The sequence below is a fragment of the Penicillium digitatum genome, chromosome 1 (genome assembly GCF_016767815.1).
Source record: "Penicillium digitatum chromosome 1, complete sequence".
Lineage (NCBI taxonomy): Eukaryota > Fungi > Ascomycota > Eurotiomycetes > Eurotiales > Aspergillaceae > Penicillium > Penicillium digitatum.
In genome coordinates, this window is record NC_089384.1 from 2,896,676 (window position 1) to 2,920,151 (window position 23,476).

At 49.1% G+C, this 23,476-nt stretch overlaps 9 protein-coding genes across 9 annotated transcripts; 7 read left to right on the forward strand and 2 right to left on the reverse strand.

Annotated features, from left to right (window-relative positions):
- Positions 1-503: 503 nt before the first annotated feature.
- Positions 504-1,354, reverse strand: Pdw03_3335 (V-ATPase proteolipid subunit Ppa1, putative; the record flags this gene model as incomplete). The annotated part of the gene is made up of 5 exons (XM_014676807.1): positions 504-612; positions 681-989; positions 1,049-1,140; positions 1,203-1,237; positions 1,297-1,354. The coding sequence occupies 5 exons, from the start codon at positions 1,352-1,354 to the stop codon at positions 504-506; spliced, it is 603 nt and encodes a 200-aa protein (XP_014532293.1).
- Positions 1,355-1,706: 352 nt separating this feature from the next.
- Positions 1,707-2,636, forward strand: Pdw03_3336 (Ras-related protein Rab-6B; the record flags this gene model as incomplete). Its single annotated transcript, XM_014676806.1, has 5 exons — positions 1,707-1,759; positions 1,819-1,844; positions 1,928-2,016; positions 2,116-2,518; positions 2,578-2,636. 5 exons carry the CDS (start codon positions 1,707-1,709, stop codon positions 2,634-2,636), a joined length of 630 nt encoding a protein of 209 aa, XP_014532292.1.
- Positions 2,637-4,230: 1,594 nt separating this feature from the next.
- On the reverse strand, positions 4,231-4,552 carry Pdw03_3337 (MmgE/PrpD; the record flags this gene model as incomplete). Its single annotated transcript, XM_014676804.2, has 2 exons — positions 4,231-4,246; positions 4,317-4,552. The coding sequence occupies 2 exons, from the start codon at positions 4,550-4,552 to the stop codon at positions 4,231-4,233; spliced, it is 252 nt and encodes an 83-aa protein (XP_014532290.2).
- A 902-nt stretch (positions 4,553-5,454) lies between these two features.
- Positions 5,455-6,546, forward strand: Pdw03_3338 (Putative UPF0596 Golgi apparatus membrane protein c; the record flags this gene model as incomplete). The annotated part of the gene is made up of 2 exons (XM_014676803.2): positions 5,455-5,496; positions 5,554-6,546. The coding sequence occupies 2 exons, from the start codon at positions 5,455-5,457 to the stop codon at positions 6,544-6,546; spliced, it is 1,035 nt and encodes a 344-aa protein (XP_014532289.2).
- Positions 6,547-8,095: 1,549 nt separating this feature from the next.
- On the forward strand, positions 8,096-12,868 carry Pdw03_3339 (Transketolase, C-terminal/Pyruvate-ferredoxin oxidoreductase, domain II; the record flags this gene model as incomplete). Its single annotated transcript, XM_014676802.1, has 4 exons — positions 8,096-8,126; positions 8,208-8,344; positions 8,400-12,785; positions 12,842-12,868. The coding sequence occupies 4 exons, from the start codon at positions 8,096-8,098 to the stop codon at positions 12,866-12,868; spliced, it is 4,581 nt and encodes a 1,526-aa protein (XP_014532288.1).
- A 487-nt stretch (positions 12,869-13,355) lies between these two features.
- Positions 13,356-14,483, forward strand: Pdw03_3340 (Alpha/beta hydrolase fold-3; the record flags this gene model as incomplete). Its single annotated transcript, XM_014676801.1, has 1 exon — positions 13,356-14,483. One exon carries the CDS (start codon positions 13,356-13,358, stop codon positions 14,481-14,483), a length of 1,128 nt encoding a protein of 375 aa, XP_014532287.1.
- A 591-nt stretch (positions 14,484-15,074) lies between these two features.
- On the forward strand, positions 15,075-15,549 carry Pdw03_3341 (uncharacterized protein; the record flags this gene model as incomplete). The annotated part of the gene is made up of 3 exons (XM_014676799.1): positions 15,075-15,295; positions 15,357-15,436; positions 15,491-15,549. The coding sequence occupies 3 exons, from the start codon at positions 15,075-15,077 to the stop codon at positions 15,547-15,549; spliced, it is 360 nt and encodes a 119-aa protein (XP_014532285.1).
- Positions 15,550-17,308: 1,759 nt separating this feature from the next.
- Pdw03_3342 (DNA-directed RNA polymerase III subunit Rpc5) lies at positions 17,309-18,407 on the forward strand (the record flags this gene model as incomplete). The annotated part of the gene is made up of 3 exons (XM_014676798.1): positions 17,309-17,795; positions 17,863-18,131; positions 18,195-18,407. The coding sequence occupies 3 exons, from the start codon at positions 17,309-17,311 to the stop codon at positions 18,405-18,407; spliced, it is 969 nt and encodes a 322-aa protein (XP_014532284.1).
- An 813-nt stretch (positions 18,408-19,220) lies between these two features.
- Positions 19,221-23,142, forward strand: Pdw03_3343 (DNA-directed RNA polymerase; the record flags this gene model as incomplete). Its single annotated transcript, XM_014676797.1, has 2 exons — positions 19,221-19,733; positions 19,789-23,142. 2 exons carry the CDS (start codon positions 19,221-19,223, stop codon positions 23,140-23,142), a joined length of 3,867 nt encoding a protein of 1,288 aa, XP_014532283.1.
- Positions 23,143-23,476: the final 334 nt, after the last annotated feature.

Sequence of the window (23,476 nt, forward strand, 5' to 3'; positions counted from 1 at the left end):
CCTTGTAGGCCAACGAGTGAGTGCAACCTCAATCAACTTAGCCCAACTGTATTGAAATCTATATGACTTATGTGACTATATGTAGTCTGGCTTTTAAACCCGTTGAAATGACAGGTTTCCATGTTCTAGTGAGATTGTCAAAAGTTAGGCTAAATAACTGGAGATTACATTAAGCACATGTGAATGTAAGGTGAGAGTTATTTCTTCTGGTAACGGTTTCTACAAAGATTTGTTCATATCCATAATGTAACAAGCTAGAACGAGCTCACGCAGCCTCAAATCTGATACATATGATCTCCAGGTGATTGATGCAATCTAGCAAAACCAATGTGGCTCTACGTGGTTGACCCCAGACGCCACAATGCGGAGTATATCGAAGCATGAAGATAAAAAAATGAATTCGAGAATGATAGACGAAGCGGATCGCCTGGGGCATATGTTTCGAGCTGCCAATATCTGCTTGCCGCCCAAACTTGGAGCTCTTCTTTCTCAAAGGCTCAGGTTCAGGCCGCTTCTAGCACCGACGCCTTTTGGGCCACGAGAAGACCGACAATCAAACCGAAAAGACCAAGGACTGAGCTGAAAATCTCGACGACAAGAATCTTGACGAATCTGTAAAGGCAAACAATGTTAGTAACAGCTCTAAATATCTTTTTAACATTGCCACGAGAATCACTTACAGGCTGGGGTCGGCTGCATCGGCCAGGGCAGCACCACTTCCATTGATACCAACGGAGATACCGCAAATAAGGTTGCAGACACCCACTGTGATTCCTCCCCAGAAGACCGCGTATCCAGTGTAGTAGTTGCTAGAGGTGTGTATTCCGCCTTCCGGTACCGGGCTGAGCTTTGAGGAGAAGACAATGGCCATAATGACACCGTAGATAGCGACAACTTCACAGAAAATGATAGAGATCAAGTTCTTGGTTCGAATACGGGGTGCTCGGACACCGCCGCCAACAATCGATGAGCCGGTAAGGAAAATTCCCCTAGAAAAACATGGAGTCAATATCGCAATGCCGGATTGCGTCAACGGGGATCGGCTTACCATGCTGCGCCAACAACTGAGAAGCCGATACACGAAGCGATTCCGAAATTTGCCCAAGCATAAGGAGAAACTTCCTCCAGGAAACGGCCAACCTATTGCATATCAGGTTAGAAAATTTTTGAGCAAATCGCTTGAATGAGCGTGAGCTCCGTACATTGAACGCTTCTCCCTCTCCATGGAAGAGTAGATCTAGAATCCAGACCCTCTCATTAGCTGCCAGATCGCACCTCAGATTCATTGAAACATACACAATCCTACCACTATGAGAGCGATGGTGGAGACACCGGCCGGATAGAGGTAAGCCATGGCAACCTCTATGAGCCTGATGACGAGTGAATGATAAGGTCAGGATGATCGCAGACGTAGAAAACGCAGCCGATAAGGTAGCTGAAGCTTTGGGATGGAAGCAGATGATGGGGGACTCGGTGGCCGGAGCGGATTAACTGCTCCGTTCAGGCGGTGACCTTGCGGTGTGTGCTTCCCCAGACGTTTTGGACGATCTGTTTCCAACTGTTCTTTTAAGGGAAAACGCTTGTCTTTACCTTCCCTGTTCTCATCTGCCCTGTTCGTGTGTCTTTCACGCAGTTTCAAATCCTTGGCCTAATTCTGTGCCGCTTTACTGCCCCTGAATTTCAACCGCATCAACATCTCCGTGACAATGGCGTCTTCCTCCGGGGTTGGGTCGTATTCGAACCCCTTGAAAAAGTTCAAGTAAGAATTTGGACAGCGCAATTTGGAATTCAGAATGCATGGCTAATGGTGATGTGTAGGCTGGTGTTCCTAGGCGAACAGAGTGGTAAGTATCTCATTACTTCATACCTCTACCTCATGCGCTCTGGTCAACGAGAGGCTGGCTCAGGATGTCTAACATAACTGCAGTCGGCAAAACATCATTGATCACTCGATTCATGTATGACTCGTTTGACAACACATACCAAGCAACTATTGGCATTGACTTTTTGTCCAAGGTACGCCACCTCATACCCCGCACAGGGGTTCCAATGAATTTGGGCACTACCCTGGGAAGCTATCTATACATAAATGTCATGGCTAACCATCGTATCTAGACTATGTACCTTGAAGATCGGACTGTCCGTCTTCAGCTTTGGGATACCGCCGGCCAGGAGCGATTCCGTTCCTTGATTCCTTCCTACATCCGAGATTCGAGTGTTGCCGTGGTGGTCTATGATATTTCGAATGCTAAATCCTTCCAAAACACGCGAAAATGGATTGATGATGTGCGCGGAGAGCGTGGGAATGATGTGATTATTGTGCTCGTGGGTAACAAGACTGATTTGAACGACAAGCGGGAAGTCACCACTGCACAGGGCGAGGAAGAGGCAAAGAAGAACGGATTGATGTTTATCGAGACCAGCGCAAAGGTCGGGCACAACGTGAAGCAGCTTTTCCGGAGAATCGCTCAGGCTCTTCCTGGAATGGAAGGCGAGGCCAAGCAAGGCGAGAGCACAAGTATGTTCAATCTCATGTTTAATCCAAGGACTTCTTATACTGACTATGGCCTGTGCTAGTGATTGATGTCAACATCAGTCCCAAGGAGACCACCACCAACGATGGTTGTGCCTGTTAAGATTTCCCTGCGTCCATTCTGCCGCCCCTGAGTGCCCTGCCTCGATGAAGTCGAGGCCGTCCATGATATCCTACAATTTTTCGAAGATGTACATGTTTCTTCTTTCCTTTGCTTGCTCCTTGAGACGATAGCGTGTGTCTAGATCTTTCAGTGCCGAATGCGGTTGTATCCTGTTTATTTTCTGAGCTTGTGGGAGGAGACTAGGTGTTTTTGATTTCCGTTTAACCAGCATCATACGTTTTTTTTTGTGGCAGTTGAAAATACTTCGGTTGACTTCCTTTGGGGGGTCTTCTGATTACCGCTCTGGCAGCTTTGGCTTACATGTCTGATATGCCTGATATACTTTAATTCATGAAGCTGTATAATGTGGCATGTCCCTTCTGGATAACGAACTGCATGTCCGATATCAATGAAATTTGAACTCGACACTATCATACTCATTAACTAGACCCTTTTTTCAAAATTCAGACAAATGTGGTGTTCTGGTGTGCTTGTCAGAAATAGCCACAATCTGCTTCATCCGTCCCAAGTATACTTCATCTCGACGGGTTTCCAATTCATCTGATGGCTTCAAAGGGGCAAGCCCTAGAAGACAAGCCCTTGAGTATCCTTCTCGTGCTCCAAACTATACGCTATCATGGTCAAGAAGTCGAGCTTGTTGTTATCTGTGATTTCGCCATATTTCGCAAGCGCAGGAGTTTTTGCCTCGATTTCAGACTTGGCGATTTCCGGTCAGAATGTATTTAAATCGTCTTTTGAAGATGTGAAAAGCATACCTTGCCAAGGGAAAGTCCGGGTCTCCCTTTGCAAATGTGACTGATTCCGTCAAAGACTTTCCAGACTTGCCGGTAGAAGCAACAGTCCCTTGCCACCTCTCTGGCAACCGATAATCAATCTCTACACTCGATTCTGAAGTCCGCGCAGAGAGGCTGCCTCAGATCTGCTTCAGTATAATCGATTATTATAACTTGGCCTTTTTTCGCCGCATTGGCCAGTATAAAGCCCATGGATAACTTGCTTTGATGAATTGTGTCGCCATTCCCACAGAGGCTAAGTGCATTAATAGCAGCCTAGTATGCGAGAACAAGGACAGAGTCAATGTCGTCGAAAGCAACCTAGTTCTTGGCATGTCATTTAACGCTCGAACGAACAACAGCAAGGGTTTTACCCGGCACTAGAGCAGCTTTGATTGCATACGGTCGTTCCAAGCATCTAGGCCTTGAAAGCCATCATGAGCAGAATAGGCAGCGAATACACCGTTGAAGCGGGTCTTTGCTGTGTGCATTGACGTTGAGTAGGTTTCATCAAGAATTGCCATGATCCTGCGGCCTGAGTTCCAGCTGATTCCAACTGCTAATGGTGTCTGGTTTGCATACGCTTTAGAAGGTGGGCTACAGCTGCTGCAACTCCAAGGTCTCCGCCTGTCTCGGTAAGATGGAGTTTCTATGGCGCAGTTTAATACTTTTAAATTGCTTTGATGGAGGATATTCATGGACTCCCGCTAAAGCTGACCTCATAACTGCTCTTCCTCAGATACTCATCAACGCGACAACCGACTTCCTAACCACCCACGTAAGCAGTAGTAAAATCGTCACTACTTGCCCCGATGTCTTGAGATGCTGTTAGAACAGCTGGAGTAATTACAATTGCCGAAAAGTCAAATAAGAATTGTGATGATACTTCGATTTTTGCAGATCATCGCACTCAACCACATAGGATGCAGCAGCATTAATCAGAATGGCACATGCCGGACTAGTGGTGTGGGATTGGGAGCCATCAACTAGTTCGCTCTTCCCATTCGATGGGTCCATTTGAGCTGCAAAGCGCACCATTGCGGAAACAGCAGAGTGGCTCCGACTGGCCATGGCACAGCCCAGGGTATCTTTGAAGAAATCACCGGTGCCCTTGGACCACATTATCAGAAAAGTGGTTGTGCTTGAGGCTGGCGGCCCATTTTACCGATCGATCAGTTTCAATCTCTTGGCGATCGGATGGTCATGGCGCAGATTCCAAGAGACGGGTTACATGACAGAGGGATTGAAATGTCTTGATACTCAACTTGATGTTTGACCTCCAAGTATACGTGGGAAAAAATGATGGGTAGGGGACACTTTGGTCATTTACGTACCTGTTTTCCAAGAGTGTGTCACATGCTAATTCCCACGGTATACAAAAGGCCCATGAAGCCAATGAGAGAGTTTTTTTTTTAAAAAAAAAGGGCTTTAGTGTGTTGGATGGACCTTTAGTCAGAATGTCCCTCAATCAGAACGGTAATCATTCCAATTTTTTGTATAAACCGTTCAAAGTTCAAATCCGAACTGGCAAGCATATGTTGTATGTTGTACATCTTGACTGTTGCCTAAATACAAGCATTGATGCCTTGGCTGTAAGGCAATGATTAACTTCATAAATTTGCATAAAAAGGATCAGTCAGGTAAGGGGGCAAGCCACTTAGGCATGAAAATGCAGTTTTCTGTTGCGCATTACCTAGGCCACATGGATATATATATATATAAGTATTGACCAAACCAGATGTAATCAATAGAGATATAGTTAAGAATCACACTGGATTCAAGACTTGGATTTAAGATGAGGTCATTTAAAAAGTGAGAACAATGCATCCCATCCGAAACGGAATTCGGAAATTGATCTGCGGGCGGATCGCCCGGAAAATGGCGCCCCTGGGCCATCTGCGGTGCCATACACCCAGCCTTTTTCCTCTTCCCTTGCTTTGCCCGTGTATATAGCCAACCACATTTCCATCACGAATTTCATCTCGATAACGCACATTCTTGGCCAGAGGCTCTAACACACACTCATGGGGTTTGCTTCCCGTTTTCTCCGCATTCCGCGGCCAGAGGTGAGTCAAGACCGAATCTTATCCATTGCCCTCTGGAGCTAACTCATTTTGTCAAAGTCCTTTCTCTATGTGATGAGCTTAGAGACTGGTGCCTCATTGATCACGCTTTCACTGCTGTTGAATAAAATCAGTGGTCTCTATGGCCTGCTGGCCCTTTTGACAGGCTACCACCTGTCCCCCGTCCAACTGTCAATGTACCTTTGGTCCCTCATCGCCCTCGGACTCGCTGCACTCCTGTTCCCACACATTCGCAAACAGTCGCCTTTACAATGTCTCGCCCTCACCTATCTCTATGTATTCGACAGCCTGATTAACGCCGCGTACACCGCCGCTTTCGGTGTGACTTGGTTCTTGGTGGTATCGCAACATTACGACAGTGGCAAAGCCGCGGGGCCGGGAGGCAACACGATTGCCCAGACGGCTGGCTTCACCAGCCCCAAGTACGATACGGCCTACGTCGAAATTCAGAACACAAAAGACGGAAACAACTTCGTCGCTCATCCCCCGCGTGCCGCCGAAGATCTCAGCAATGTCGTCCTTCAGCCCGAGAGTCTCCCGAGCATCATCTTCATCTGCCTTTTGTGGGTGATCCGCGTCTATTTTGTTCTGGTGATGCTCGCTTTTGCACGCCAGTCCCTTCGCCTTTGGGTTGCGATTCCCCGGCACACCCAACTTCCGACTCACAGTCGTAACGTTTCAGTCGCCAGCGTCGCCGACATCGATCAGGATCCTTTCTCGCCCTATAGCCCCGACGGCCAGGGCTGGCAAGGCAAGCTGGGTCGGGTGATGATCAGCATCGGCCACAGTTACTGGTTGGGCGAAGAGGAGGACGGTAACTGGCTCAGCGGCATAAACCACAAGTTCCGCCACCGTTCGAATAATACGGAGCTGCCCGGTGCACTGGAAAGAGAGAGGAGACGACGCTCTGGAACGGGTCCCCCAGCACCGTCGCCATCTATTGTTCGATCTGCTGTCCTTCAGCAGCCAATTTCTGAGCATGCACCTGGTGGCATGAATGTGAAGATGCAAGATTGGAACGCACCTCGATAATCTTTACGCTTGTCTTAGCGGCTATTGAAAAATATCAGTCACACTAATGTACAGTCCTTGCTTGGACTCGGCTCAATCTCTTCAACCCCCTTATCTTCTGCCTGGCCATCTGCACTGAATGCAACGAAGTCGACTGTGTCCAGCCAGGGGACACAATCCATCTTGGCTCTTGTGTCTGTCCCATCTTTATAATGAGGTCACTGAATCGGATACCCGATCCTTTGCCTTCATTCGATCCTCCACCATCACGAAGCCCGAGCCCCTTTGGCTCGATACTTACGATAAACTGCATATATGAATTTGGAAAGGGTCCAGGTATATGGCAATGATCAAACCGCTCGGTGCCATTAATCGATATCTGGATCCCTCCCGTCTGGGTCTGGAAGGCGTTTTGAATCCCTTCATGGGAATTGGGGCGCTTTAACTCAAAATGAGTCTTGGTTGATAATCACGCTCATAGTCATCCATTTGACATCCACGATTTTGGCGTCGGGACATGGATCTGTATATTGCTCATCTAAAATGGGGTTCTGCATATTTCCCCGCGACGTTTCATGTCTTGTTTTGTACACAATTGCTTTTGGATATACCTCACACATAATTACAGCATAATTTCTTCTTAGTGGTGTGTCAAGAGAAGGTGGCCAGTAATACTGAATTGTTAAGAGTCCATTAATCCTTCAAGTTCTCCGTACTCCGTACGGAGTGGTCCGAAATGAGATTAGTAGATGAAGTTCTCCTTTTAGAAGGTTTCTTTTTGACAAGACTCAAACCTCGACGTACTCGGCCGAGTTATCATGATAAAGCTTATTGGCTAGAGTTGTATTATCCTCGAGCGAGATCGGTGAAACCCCTTAACCTTCGGCATTTGACCGGTAGTCTTGTTCAAGCAGGGATTTCCTTCTACGGAGTAGAATAGGTGGGAATATCCCGAGTGAAATGCATTTATTGGGCATGGGTAATTGCCGTGGCGTTATTGGTACGCTGAAAGCATAAAGAAAATTGCCCTAATCGATGCGCTGTGGGTTGATCACAGGATAAATCGGGATTCTTGGACTTCACATAATCCCGTGGATCAAGCAGATCCCTTGAGAATCCCGAGATTTAATGTATTTCATAGATGATTGACGTGGTTCTCTTGATTGCCAGGCACCGCACGAGTATCTTGGAGGCAAACCCCGGCGCTGACGTGCTCGACAACATCACGGGATCCCCCGCGCTGGGCTCAAAACGGAAGGTTTGCAATTTCAACTCTGAGTGTTTGCATTGATGTCGTGATCGAACACCAATCAGCAGATTGCTGATCTAACCCCCGACGACGGAGAAATGAGCGAGGGAAAGAAAACTACTGGCTTTTTTCCCTTCTTGTTTAGAAAGAGAATTCTAAGGGAGCTGAAAGACATCATATTTAATTGTCTCCTCTCACTCGTTACTATTTCTCTTCGGTTCTGTGCTGCGAGTGGGAGATCGCTGCATACATACTGATAAGATATATCGCGATTGAATCATCCCACTTGTGCTGTGAACTTTACAGCCAATTATCACAAAAATGGCATCCATTTCAAGCGCTGCTGAGGCAGGTACGTTGTTTACTTTTAAAACTTTTTGGTTATTGTCTTTGAAAAGTGAGGGCGATGGCTGATCACCAAGCGATTGTATAGTGGCAAGAATCGCATACCTCACCAGTGATACCGTTATCTCCGTGCAGCCCTCGTTGCAAGATGACTCATTGTTCTCCAAATCACTCAAGGCCCTCAAGGCCAAAAAGACGAGGAGCCTCTCGTCAAAAGCCACCGAGGTGAGTTGGAATTGTTAGGTTTGCCAGACCGGAGCCCAACTGATACTATATCCAGGTCCAAGCCGTGCGCTATAATGAAGATCCCCTTCTATCCGCCTTCACTCCCCTTCAGAACGGCGAGACCACCTCTGTCGTCACCAGCTCCTCTGTACTAATTACCGCCGTCCCTCACCTTTACCGTCTCGCCAACAGCCCTGTGGTCATCCACGTTGCTCTGGAGCCCTCTCCATTCCCCGATTACTCCGTGATTAGCTCCATCCGCCAGTCCGGTTTCACATTCCTCCACTCAGAGACCGTACAAGAGGCCCAGGACATTGCTATCACAGCCCACGCGCTTTCTCAAAAGACTGGGAAGGGTGTCATCCACTTCTTCGACCCCTTTAACTCCGCCAAGGACCCTTCTATTCCCGAGGAGGATGTCGAGGTCGTGAAGAAGGTTCTCAGCGTTGGTGGAAATACGGCCATCTCTGCTGGAACCCAAACTCTCTACGCCGACTCCGGTCGTGTGGCCACTGTCACGGAGGAGACCGTAGGTAGTTCACCCACGGGCCAGCCCGAGCCAGCGAATTTGACGGTGCCATCTCAACCTCAAACTCCTTTCAACGCGAGCGTCGACAACTCTTCAGTTGGCTCCTCGCGGAGAGACAGCAGTGCAGGCAGTGACGTCGCGAGCTCGACTGCGACGACTGTTGACAGCGTCGTCGTTCGGCCTATTCACGCGGGCGATATTTTCGAATGGACGGCTCGGATTTGGAACACTCTGTTCGAGGAAGTGGGCCGTAGATACAATGCCATTGAGTACACTGGTGTTTCCGATGCTAAGTCTGCTATCTTCGTCTTTGGCTCTACCGGAGTCTTCGTGGATGCTCTCGCCAACGTCGGTGCCAACCCAGAGTTGGAGAACATTGGCTTGATCACTGCTCGCCTCTACCGCCCCTGGGTCGGTGGACAGATTTCCAACTCTATCCCTAGTTCCATTGAAAAGATCGCCGTTCTCGAGCAAGTTCGCAAGACCACCCGATGGGGTCCTTCCTTCATGGACTTATTGTCCAGCCTGACGCCCTCTGGCGCTCGCGTTCAGGCTCCTCAACTTGTCGGATACTGTCTCGGATATATTGAGTCCTCTACCGCTGTCCAGGCCCTTCGCGGTGTCTTGCAGAACCTAAACTCCGCTTCTCCCATCCAGAACCTCGACATCGGAAGCTCTCAGGTTCCTACCGTTCAACAGGCTCTCGAGCAGCCTCGCATTGAGAACGCTTACTTGAAGATCTTGAACCAGCTCTTTGGTGAGCGCCTCCATATTGCCAACCAGCTTGGATCCAATAACGCTGGTGTCTCAAGCATTATTGCTGCAAGCCCCGAGTTTGGATTTGGTTCGCTGCTCGCTCGCCAGGAGCACCGCCAGCGTTTCATTCGGGAGGTTGAGGAAGCTACCAAGTCCAGCGCCTTTGCTACTGACGCCCCCAAGACTTGGTTGTCCCGCTGGGCTCTGAATGTGAAGGAAGCCGCCAAGGCTAACAAACTGGCTCCTGATGTGATTAGTCGTCTCTCTACCGATGGCTCTGCGCTTTCCCGCCAACTCCTCCAGTCCAAGAACTTCTTCTACGAGGAGTCTGACTGGCTGATCGGCTCTGACGCCTGGGCCTACGATTTTGGTAACTCCGGTGTTCATCACGTTCTCGCTTCGGGTGCAAATGTGAACATGCTCATCATCGACTCTCAACCCTTCTCTGAGCGTGCTGCATCTGACGCCACTCGCCGCAAGAAGGACATTGGTCTCTATGCCATGAACAGAGGTAACGCATACGTCGCCTCGGTCGCTGTTTACAGCTCGTACACCCAGGTTCTTCAGGCCATGTCTGAGGCCCAGCAGTTCAAGGGTCCCTCGGTTGTTGTCGCTTACCTGCCCTACAACAAGGAAAACGACTCAGCACTCACCGTGCTGCAGGAGACCAAGAAGGCCATCGATCTTGGCTACTGGCCCTTGTACCGCTGGAACCCTGACAACGAGGAGAAGGGTGAGCCAAAGTTTTCCCTTGACTCCGAACGTATCAAGCGTGATCTTGAAGAATTCCTCCGCCGGGACAACCAGCTTACCCAGCTCATGAACCGCCACCCCAAGTACGCCCCTGTCCTATCTGAGTCCTATGGCACCGAGGTTCGTGCTCTGCAGAAAAGAAACGCCAAGGACTCCTACGAGAAGCTCTTGGATGGTCTATTCGGTGCTCCCCTTACCATTCTCTTCGCGTCAGACGGTGGTAATGCCCAAAACATTGCTAAGCGCCTTGGCAACCGTGGTCGTGCCAGAGGCCTGAAGACTATGGTCATTGCTATGGATGAATTCCCTCTTGAGGACTTGCCTACTGAGGAAAACGTGGTATTCATAACTAGTACTGCAGGCCAGGGTGAATTCCCCGTGAACGGTCGTGCTCTTTGGGAGTATGTCAAGAACACCGGTGATCTCGATCTGTCCGCCATCAACTACTCCGTTTTCGGTCTTGGTGACAGCCACTACTGGCCCCGCAAGGAGGACAAGATCTACTACAACAAGCCTGGCAAGGACCTTGATGATCGTGTCGCCTTCTTGGGCGGTCGTAAGCTGACTGACATTGGCCTCGGTGATGACCAGGACCCAGATGCCTACCAGACCGGGTACTCCGAATGGGAGCCTCGCCTGTGGAAGTCTCTGGGTGTTGACAAGGTGGAAGGTCTTCCCGAGGAGCCTGCCCCGATCACCAACGAGGATATTAAGGTTGGCTCCAATTTCCTACGCGGCACCATCGCTGAGGCTCTTCTTGATGAGAGCACAGGCTCTATCCCAGCTAGTGACCAACAGCTGACTAAGTTCCACGGTACATACATGCAAGATGACCGTGATCTCCGTGATGAGCGCAAGGCCCAAGGTCTTGAGCCTGCTTATAGCTTCATGATTCGCTGCCGTCTGCCTGGTGGTGTTGCCACCCCCAAGCAGTGGTTGCAGATGGACGCCATTAGTAGCTCATACGGTAACGAGACTATGAAGCTCACCACCAGACAGACCTTCCAGTTCCACGGTGTGATAAAGCGCAACCTTCGGAGTGCCATGCGTGCCATCAACAGTTCCATGATGGACACACTCGCTGCTTGCGGTGATGTGAACCGTAACGTCATGTGCAGCTCTCTCCCCGAGCTGTCGTCTTTCCACCGTGAGACCTGGGCCATCTCTACCAAGATCAGTCAGCACCTGCTACCCTCAACCTCTGCCTACCACGAGATTTGGTTGAAGGATGACAACGACAAGAAAGTTCAAGTTGCTGGAGATGCTATCGTTGACCACGAACCCATCTACGGCCCAACCTACCTCCCCCGCAAGTTCAAGATCACCATTGCCATTCCTCCTCGCAACGATACTGATGTATATGCCCACGACATTGGCTTGATTGCAATCAAAGGCGCCGATGGCCACCTCGAAGGCTTCAACGTTCTTGCTGGTGGTGGTATGGGTACCACTCACAACAACACCAAGACCTACCCTCAGACTGGTCGTATGTTCGGATACATTCCTGCCGACAAGATTCACCTCGCCTGCGAGAAGATCATGCTCGTTCAGCGTGACAACGGTGACCGCAAGAACCGCAAGCACGCCCGTATGAAGTACACCATCGACGATATGGGTGTTGAGACTTTCCGTAGCGAAGTTGAGAAGCTTCTTCCGGGCGGCCTTAAGTTCGGCGAACCCCGTCCCTTCGAGTTCAAGTCGAACGTTGATACCTTCGGCTGGATCAAGGATGATGCTGGTCTCAACCACTTCACCTTTTTCATTGAGAACGGTCGTATCGAGGATTCTGCCGATTTCAAGATGCGCACTGGTCTTCGCGAGCTTGCTCAGATGGGCAAGGGCGAGTTCCGTCTCACCGGTAATCAACACCTCATAATTTCTCGCATCGCCGACGAAGACCTTCCTGCGATCAAGGAGCACATGGCCAAGTACAAGCTTGACAACACTGCTTTCTCCGGCTTGCGTCTGTCTTCCTCTGCCTGTGTTGCCTTCCCTACCTGTGGCTTGGCTATGGCAGAGTCTGAGCGCTACCTCCCCGTTTTGATCTCCAAGCTCGAGTCCACCCTTGAGGAGTGTGGTCTTGCTCGTGACAGCATCGTTATGCGTATGACTGGTTGCCCCAACGGTTGTGCTCGTCCCTGGCTCGCCGAGGTTGCCTTTGTCGGAAAGGCCTACGGTGCATACAACATGTACCTGGGCGGTGGCTACCACGGCCAGCGCCTCAACAAGCGTTACCGCTCTTCCATCAAGGAGGATGAGATCATTGACATCATGAAAGGCCTCCTCAAGCGATACTCTCTTGAGCGCGATACCGACGGCGAGACCCCCGAGCGTTTCGGTGATTGGTGTATCCGCGCTGGTGTCATCAAAGCCACTACTGACGGACAGAACTTCCACGATGGCGTAAGCAATTCCTTCCATGATGTCCACACCATTGATTCTAACAAGTTCTTCTACAGGTTGCCGAAGACGAGGAAGAAGAGTAAAATGCTGAACACAGCAGTTACACATAGTCTCGGATTTTTATGACTCTCATGGGATCAAAATTTTGACATCTCACCCTTCTAATTGGATATTCTTACGTCTTTGTCCCACGTCGTAATGCATTGATGTCTTGGCGATTGTTTGATTTTATGCAAAAATGTTAGATCTCGTTTTCTCTTCTCTTCCTTTTCTTCATGTGAATTTCAGTGACGGCTCCAGTCTGCTCATACAATTACACTCCAAATGATATCATTTTTCCAATCATCTCCAAACCACTTGAACCAATCCTCTAAATCTGGGCATCAAAAGGTGGCCAACCGTGGAATTAGCCCAGGGGGGCGTTGACCTCGGGCAGCTGATGTAGGGTTGACATCACCCCTCGTGCCTCTTTGGCCTCAACATTCAAAGTTTCGATGTTCACTTGAACTTTGTCACATCTAACACTTTCGTTAACGTCCATTTCAGTTTCAACGGGTTTCTATGATCAATATGAATTCGATTCTATCCGCACCTTTTGCGCCGCTGCTCTATCTACGCCCTCGGTTTCGTCAAGACCAAGACTGGTCGTATCGACAAGCATTGGCAAACACTTTCATGAAACTCTTTCTACGCATTTTTGTGGTTTTTCGCACAAGACCACCACTTTCTCTCAAGCCGGGTCTAGATGGAGACCGCTTCGTTGTGATAGAACCCGGGGCACCGGAGCTCTACACCGGCATCACAGTAGACGATGAAATCCAGCCAGTGACCGTAGGAGGTACCTGGTTCCCATCACTCTACCAATACAGCACAACAACTACCCAAGACAAGCACGTCGTCCTCCACTTCCACGGCGGCTCTTACATACTTGGCGACGGCCGCACATCATCTTGCAAGTTCCTCGCCAACAATTTGCTACAGCACACCCCAATAAGTCATGTCTTCAGCCTACAATACCGTCTAGCTTGCAACCCCAATGGCCGTTTCCCTGCCCAACTCCAAGATGCCATCTCTGCCTACTCATACCTACTCTACACGCTGCACATCCCGGCATCTCGCATTGTTATCAGTGGCGACAGCGCAGGTGGCCACCTTGCCCTCGCACTCCTGCGTTACATCACCGAATATGACGACGAGACCATCCTCCCCCCACCCACCTGCTCGTGGCTTTTCTCGCCCTGGTGCGATATCCCCGGCTCTCGCAACAAGCATCTCTGGGATAACACGCCAAATGTACGGACGGATTACATTCCGCCCTCGTTCCCCGCATGGGGTGCGAAGCATTTCATCGGTAACCTGCAGATTACTAGCGAGGTCGGGCCGTATCTCGCGCCAATCTGGCATCCTTTCGTCCTGCCTTCGCCTGTTTTGATTGTTTCTGGTGGCAGAGAGGTTATGTGTCAGGAACATGATCGGTTGTCGAGACATTTGAGTAAAATACAGCAAAATGAAGGTCGAGTGGAGTATTTCGTACAGGATCATTTGCCGCATGATATACTTATGGTAGCTTGGATTCTGAACTTTCGAAAAGAGGCTGATCAGTGTGCAGTTAACGCTGGGATGTTCTTGACGAGGATGCAGTCTCAATCAGAGGAGGATGGGACTGATGTCCCTTCTGTGGCTTTTGAGTCACGATGATGTTTTTATGTATGCCCTTTGGGTGCACCCTCATGCTACCTAGGTATTGCTATTTGAGATGAATTTTCTGACAACCTGACAGAACGACTGCTTTTTAGAGAGAGAGACTACGGATTCTCTCGGGCTTATTAGAAAGGCCTCATGATAGCCACTTCCATCTGAACACTGCTTCTTTTCATCTCGACATACGTTTGGTCGAAATGACCAATACCGCCTTCCATTAAATTTATTTCAACTGGAAATGATTTGTTTGTCAATGACCAGACAGTCTCCAATTTCTTCAGACATGAATCTCTCCCATTTTCCTCTTCTCTTTCAATCTCTTTCCTCTCATCAAAGCAGACTCCCGTACCCATCACAACTTGCAACCTATACCGAGACTCCTATTCTCGTTACTATCAGATTCGACTCCACGTTGATCAGTACCGTGATCTCATGCAAAATCGCCGACGCTATCGGCCATCGACCTCCATCAACCCCAACCCTCAGTGCGTTAATACGTTAACAGCAATAGCAAAGCCCCTGAGATTCTGAAGACGCCAATAGCTTTATCGCCATCAGGTAGTCGTCTACGCACCGTCGCAGTCGAAAATGGCACCTATCCCAGTAATGATTCGCGAAGCAGCTGAGTTTGAGAGTCAGTACGGCATATCCTGGACAGACTACGGTGCGCACGCCAACTACAGCAAGCAGGAAAACATCTCTCACGAGTTCCGGGAGTGGACTTTTTTGCTCGTGGTCATTGCCAGTGTTCTTTTTGCGATTATCGTGGTGGGCATCATCGCCCACTTTTGTTTCTGGGGAAGACACAGGTATATGACAACTATCCTATTTGTGATTGCGCGGGGTCACTGATTTGAGTTGGTCATGCAGGTATCCGCGGCAAATTACATCTCCCGAGGATAAGATGAAGGACGCTGAGTATCTAGATACGGCTGAGGAACCCCGCTCAGGTATGTGGAGACATACATATGTCTTGCTATGTACCCGACTCATGATCAACATAGATGGTTGGATTTGTTTCATTCTGGCCTGCCATGCTGCCATTACCCTCAGTGGTGTCTGACACGGAGGAGCATATACAGCTGTTGGGGAACAGGACAGTCAGACCAATACCCCCTGCTCTCTCGTCGGCTATCAACTTTTTCATGGGATTGTAGCTGTTATGTGAAACTTGGTAGATCAGACTATAAGTTTGGTACTTGAGGTCTGAGCCTGATGTGACGAATTTTGTAATGAGACTGGGTCAAATATGGATTTGGGCGTTTTAGGAATGAAGATTTTTGTGTTGAAGAAAAACAGTCAACTCAGCACAAACCAAGTGGAGGAAGTTATGTGCAATGTAAGTCGGCATCAAGAGTAAAGCATCTTAGTTCTATAACATACTATACATCACCGGACGTTGTCCTACTTTGTGCAAGCAGACATAGGGACAATTTGGCTGTAGCGTGTGCAAGGTGAAAAGGGCCAAAACTTGATAAAAAAAAGTATGGATTTTTCCTAGCCAGGGTGATAGAACATGTTGAGGTCTACGTGGGATTGTGAGGGTATCTGCATATCGATTTTTGCACCCTACAGTTCCAGGAATAGGGGATCATGATCGGACGGCACTTCTTGGACTGTTATTTCGTTGTGTCAAGGTGGAACCCCAATCCTCCCAGATTAATTGTGCCTGACTACTCTTAGTTGTAGCCATTGCTATGAAAATCTTAAGCAGACAGCATCGCCATGTGTAATCTACCAGACCTGATTCTGGGCGACGGACCTATGTTGTATCAAGCCAGATGCAACCCTAAAAAGCATACGGGAAACGAGGATTTAGTCAAACAACTCTATGTTGACGTGCAAATCCCACAGAGATCTGAGAGTCAGCTAACTGCATCGCAATCCTGCTCAACCCCAACCATCTCTATCAATCGATATCGCACCAATCATCCAACCCCCAAGCATCCTGACCCGCGCCATGAGATCCTCCTGAAGGATTCTTCGTGAGGTGCGCCGGGCCACGTTAGCCTCTTAAGGTATCATTTCTCACATGATTGCAACCGACATTATGTAGATTCTGTAAATTCATATATGCCGGCTGCGCTCTTTAGGGTTTTAGGTAAGGGTGAGAAACCCCTGTCTGGTTGGTTGGTCATCGTGACCGCTTCCAATGCTGAATGGTGACCGACTGGGTCCCGATGGGACGAATCCGCCTGCCCGCTCCGGGTGGCCGGGACATCCCTCTTCTTGCGACTACCCCATTCAGGCGCATTTCAATATCGACTTACGTCTTATTGGCTACCTTGATTAAAACGAACCGCGAGTGTCTGCAATTCAAACTGTTTCAGACATCTTGTTGGCACGAATGATTCAGACGCCCTCAAGTCATAGTGGCGGGTTGATGTGAGGATGAACGAATGGTTCGCAAATCGATGGAATACAGGAAGATTTGAGCAAGGGGTACGTCTCTCACGCTATGTTGTAGGAAAGCATCAATGTCGAATTGGCGTGCTCGATGATGACGGAAGCTGGAAGAGCCTCGACCTCAGGGGAGAGTGCTTGGTCATGAGAGAACGAATAGCATGGTAGCTTTCTCCGCACAACTCAATAGTCCTCGAGAAGAAAAGAAGTGAACAAGCGGGCGATGTTGATTTTGTACCAGCGCCCGGGACCGGGGAGCAAAAAATGGCGGTGAACCGATAGCTGTCTTTCTGCCACATCCCCGCCGATGAATTTCGATTAAAAAAAAAAAGTTGTCAATTCAAGTCTTTTTTACAGTTATTGCTACTTCTCTCTTTTTGATCCTTTGCTCATTTAATATACTTCTTTGCCTATTCAGCATGACTTGCTCCGATGATGATCCTGTCGTCGCCTCCTACGACGTTCTCCTCACTGACTCGGATATTTCTCGCTATGTCTTCCAATACGTTGATCGAGAGCATGACCGTCCCTACAATGACCAACAAAATCAACGACCGATTCAACTTCGACTCAAACCGCGCACCGGGCTTGTTGAAATAGAAGTACCCATCAGCACCCGAGAAAATTACGACGTTAACAAGGGAATGCGCTACGGCGATGCGGTGAAGAAGAGCCGTTCAGCGCGCGATGGAGGCGCTTATGGTATGGCAGGTGGCTTCACCGCTGGTAGTGGAACTGCAACTGCAGGGGGAAGAGTTAAGATGGAAGCAAATGGGGATGTGGAGATATTGGATAATAAGAGGGCCGTGGATTCTGCATCATTGATGCGAGTGCAGTCACTCGGAGGTCGGATAAAGCCTTCTGAAGAAGGCGATCCCGTTTATATGCTGGCCACCTTCACAGATAGTACGTTGACTTTATTCCATCGCTTTCTTTTCTGGTGGCAACGTTCGATCCTAATACGCGTTCTTAGAAAACCTGCATCTCTCACCTGTCACATCGGTTGTCCAGTTTCACCCTCAACTTCACCACCTCGATGCTTTGGATGAGATGCCAAAAGGAAAAGGCGCACGTGCTAAGAAGGATGACGATGACCGTCCTATCGAGAGTGAAGCACGTGCAATTGATATTAAAGTCAAGGCCGCTGAAGATGGTGAAGCGGCTGCAAACGCTGGCAATCTAGACCTTCTTAAGCAAATGCAAGATGAGAAATGGAAAACCTTCGGTTGGTTTGACGCCGAGGTATGTTCTCTCTTTAATAGGGCTTCTTGGTCCGTTTTTCTCGCTAACTGTTACCGATCGCAGGCCGAGGATTCTTGGGACACATATGAGAGCTTTATGATTCACAAGGATACCGAAGATCTCCCGTCCTTAGAATCAATCATTGATTCGGAAGACTACCTCGATAAAATGAGCGCTCCTAGGATTGATCCTGCCCGCCCCGACCTGACTGGTTGGGCTATGAAGGAAAATCGCCGGAGACAAAGAGACGGTCAAGCAGGTAACGAGGCTCAATAGCGGGAGGTGATATTGTACGATACCAAATAGTCAATTTATAGCGGACGCTTATCATAATATTTGAGAGTAATCAAATACAATAAGGTCACGCCTACTTCACGTTAGTTTAACAAAGACCATGAGAAGGTTCATCTTTTCCCAGGCTATGCCACTCATGCTTGTCCGCCAATCATGACAAGAGATTGCACGTGGTCACGTGCCTGCTCGGTTTTTCTGCCATCTCCGCTTCATCGCGACAGGGCCGATAAATCTCCCTCTCTCTCACATTGTATTCGTGTTTTTCATATTTTTTTTCCGTTTCCCTTTTTTCAGTTCAGTCGAGGGTTGCAGGACAGCGTGTCAGGGCGACTGTTATCCCTCTTCTATAGCGGAACAATCGCATTGGTCCAACATAACATCCATCATTGCGGTGTTGTGTTTTTCTGGCCATCATCGTTGAAAGCATCTATCTTATAATTTACCCTTAATATCTTTTCTTTTTGGATTCATTATCTTCTCATTCATGCTTTACCTCTGACTTTCGATTTAAACCCCCCAAAAGCGCCGATTTCATGCACGATGTTATCTCGCGTGGCTTGTCAAAAAAATGCTTTCCTTCATTTGCGGAGGACGCGGGCCTTCCGAGCATCGTTCCATTTGCCAACAACACGGTTTCATTCAAGTAATCGAAATCCACTCTTGAATTTGTCGAGCAACTCGATTCACGATCGCCCACGCAACCCGTCTCCGCAATCAGAACGCCATCTTGCTACAGCCGCCGACCACTCCAGCATCGATGGACATTCGCCCGAGACTTATGATCACTTCGTGCACATGCCATACGAGAGCTTCGATGCATCATCCCTGATCATCCTCGACTCGACGCCACAATCGCAATCAAAAATTTTCCGCAGGAGGCATGGTGTTGGCGGTGATGAAATGGAGATGAAGGCGAACTTAGAGCTGTCATTGAAAATTGGGGAATTTGAACGAGCCTCTGCGTTGATCACTCGCCTTGGCCATTATCATCCGCCTGGCTCGGATGAGTATCTCGTTATTCATAACCGTTTTATGAGACACATGGTGGCGCACATGATCCTCCACCGAGAGCAAGACATGATTCTGCCTTTGCAGAAATGGTTCGAAGTTGATATGCCTGCCGGTGGCGTGACCCCAGATGCCAGCAGTTTCGCGATTATGATTCGAATGGCCCTGCGTATGCTACATGGATCGAAGCGCGACAGAACCGTTCGTCGATACTGGGAACTTGCTCAAAACGCGGGCTTGGAGGAAGAGCTTGTCGGCATTGAGGTTCTTGAGGACTCTGATGTTGGTGAGCTGTCTAAGGTGAGTTTACACGTCTAGCCCGTACTTTGAAATCATGCTGATGTTCCCAATTTAGATTTGCTCCTCAGACATGCTGGACTTGGTCTCGAAATATATGAAATTCCCCGAAGCTACTGAAGCGTCTTCCGCCGTCATCGATAATACCCCCGAAGTGCAAGCTGCCGACCAAAAGGGATTGGGACTGGCATCTCTGAAACAGTCTCTATCCCTCTTCTCTGGCAATTTCGAAGTCCGTTTGCCCGAAAATTTCACAGGTACCGAGGATGAAGGAAAGCAACTGCTTGCGGATCTGAGGCAACAACGACTGGAAACCGACAGTCTCGATTCGGCCCTCTGGCGTTGGCGAGAAGACAATGCAGAGAGACAAAAATTTGGGCTGAACGTTGCCTCCGATGAGAAAAGGCTCAATGGAATCATGAGCCAGTGGCACACCGACCTTGTGGCAAGAATCAAGAAGGAGTTGGTGCTCGTTAAAGAGGCACTTGCGGCCCGTATCGTAAGTTTGGAGCAGAAAGAGCGCTGTGAATATGGGGTTTTTTTGCAAGCCCTCGATCCCGACCGACTAGCTGCACTCACTCTCTTATCTGTGATGTCTACTTTCAGTCGCCAGGGGATGGACAAGGGAATCAAACTCTCTATCCTCGCTTCGGTAGTCGGAAAAGAGTTGCAAGATGAACTCATTGCCGACACCTTTTTGAAAAGGAACAAGTCTATGGATTCCAGTCGCCTCAAGGCACTGAAGCAGACTCTCGCAAACCGCAAAGACAAACAAGGCCGACTTCGATGGCGCTCGCTTGTTGAAAAGATCAATGCAGAAAATGAATCAATCCTATGGGGCTCTCGCTCACAGGTCAAAATCGGTGCTGTCTTGATGAGCATGTTGGTCGAAGTTTCGAAAGCCCCAGTTTGGACCGAGGATCCTGCCACCAAAAAAAGGATCCTCACTATGCAACCTGCCTTCGATCACTCTTACCAGATCAATTTCGGAAAACGATCCGGTCATATCCACATGAATAGTAAACTCGTGGAGATTGTTGCCAGGGAGCCACCCGCTGAGCTGTTGGCCCGCCACCTCCCCATGGTTTGCAAACCTAGACCATGGACAGGGCCAAGATCTGGCGGGTACAAGGTTTACGAGTCCAACCTAGTGCGCACTACTCCTGGTGAACTACTGCAACCAGCGTACCTCAAAGCTGTCTTGAAAGATGATGGGTTGAAAGAGATCCGAGCAGGCCTTGATGTTCTTGGTGCCACTGGATGGAAGATCAATCAACAGGTTTTTGACGTGATGCTTGAAGCCTGGAATGACGGTGGAGCTGTGGGAAAACTCGCCCCCTTGAATCCAGACCTGCAGGTGCCAGAACAACCAAGCCCGGACGCCGACTACGCAACCCAAAAGCAGTGGCATCACAAGGTTCGTGAAATTGAAAATCTTCGCTCCGGATTCCATTCTGTTCGATGCTTCCAGAACTTTCAGCTTGAGGTAGCGCGAGCCTTCCGGAAAGAGGTCTTTTATCTGCCTCACAACATGGATTTCCGCGGGAGAGCTTACCCACTCCCTCCTTACATGAATCAGATGGGGGCTGATAACTCAAGAGGGTTGCTTCTTTTCGATAAGGGCAAGGCACTTGGGGAATCCGGCATGCGCTGGTTGAAAATTCAGATTGCAAACCTGTTTGGATTTGATAAAGCGAGCATGTCTGAACGGGAGCAATTCACAATGAACCATTTGGACGATGTTCTCGACTCTGCCAATGCAGGACTCCATGGACGACGGTGGTGGCTCCAGGCTGAGGATCCATGGCAGCTTTTGGCAGCGTGTTGCGAGCTACGCAACGCCTTGCAGCTCTCTAAGCCCACGGAATATGTCTCCCATCTTCCAATTCACCAAGATGGCTCTTGCAATGGACTTCAACATTATGCCGCTCTGGGTGGTGACCGTGTCGGCGCCCAGCAGGTCAATCTTGAACCATCCGATCGCCCTTCAGACGTCTACACCGGTGTGTGCGAGTTCGTTAAGGAAGCCATTGCGCAGGACGCAGCCAATGGCGATCGTTTAGCTCAGCGTCTCGACGGCAGAGTCACTAGAAAGATTGTAAAGCAGACGGTCATGACTAACGTCTACGGCGTGACCTTTTTGGGGGCGACCAGACAGGTTAAAAGGCAGCTTATCGACTATCTCCCTGATCTAAGCAACACAGAGAGGAACAAGGCGGCCTTTTACATCGCAACAAAGATCTTTGGCGCTCTCGGGTCCATGTTTAATGGAGCCCATGAGATCCAGTATTGGCTTGGCGATTGTGCCCAACGCATTACACAGTCTGTGACACCAGAGCAAATTGAGGAGCTCACGCAAGCAGCATTAGTACCCAAGGATGAACGCGACGACAATTTTGCGACATCTACTGACCCGGAGAAATCCTTCCGATCCACTGTGATTTGGACGACCCCCCTGGGTCTCCCAGTAGTCCAGCCCTATCGCACTCGCAAGACACGGCGTGTTCAGACCAGCTTACAAGACATCAGTCTCGTTGATCCCGGCTCTGATGATGTTGTTTCAAAGCGCAAGCAGCTTCAGGCCTTCCCGCCGAACTTCATCCATTCTCTTGATGCCACACATATGATCATGTCCGCCAATGCATGCCATGAAGCGGGTTTAACATTTTCCGCTGTCCATGATTCATTCTGGACTCATGCTGCCGATATCGACCAGATGAACCTCATCCTTCGAGATGCCTTCGTTCGCATGCACTCTGATGATGTTGTTGGGCGCCTTGGCGCTGAATTCAAAGTGCGATATGGCAAGAATATGTTCCTGGCACGAATTTCTCGCTTCGGCCCCTTGGGTCGGGCGATCTTCAATCATCGCAGCCGCACCAGGATTACCAAACTCCAAGAGTTGATCAACGAACATCGACGGCAGACTCTACTCAACTCGGAAGATCCGGACGATCAGGCCGAGGGTCGTGCTATGGTGACACCCTGCAGTCTCTTTGAATCTTTGGGGGGTACAGACTCTGACCTCACCACCTACAAAACCATGGGAACGAACGCGATTGGGCACATTCCAGAAATCATTCCAGATCAAGAACGGATGCCGATAGGATGTTCAATCGACACCAACGACCCGGCTATTGAGAGCCTGGTTGGCGACCTCGAGATGTTTGAGGCGAAGCAGATATCCCGTGGTGAGATGTCCAAAGTCGAGGACGATATCCATGGTGAACCCTTCGATCAGACCGAGCAACCGGAGCAGAACGAACAGTCCCAAAGCTCTGCGCGGTCCAACAACAGCAAGTCGCGCCACTTAACCACGTGGTTATGGATGCCTCTGAACTTCCGTCCCGTTCCTAAAAAGGGCGACTGGGACCTGACCCGAATTCGTGAAAGTGAATACTTCTTCTCATGATGCTCTTATTTCTCTGGCAATTACCGCATTCCGCTGGCGCTTGTGCATGCTTCTATGTCTTTGTTTATTCATGTCCGGAGTGCTGTGGAGGAGTGACTTTGGGATTCATGTGGCTGACTTTTTAAATTTTCTATATATTTTCTACCCGGTTTCTTTTCCGGGCTTCAATGGTTGCATCTGTACATTATTACCACATGGGAGAAGAAACAGTATATACTACCTGTATGAATATGATATCAAACTTCTAGAACTACCCTCTCTATTTTCTGGCTCTTCACAACTCTATAGATGACCAACTTCAACGCAAATACCTGCAGAATTCCTCAAGTGAATT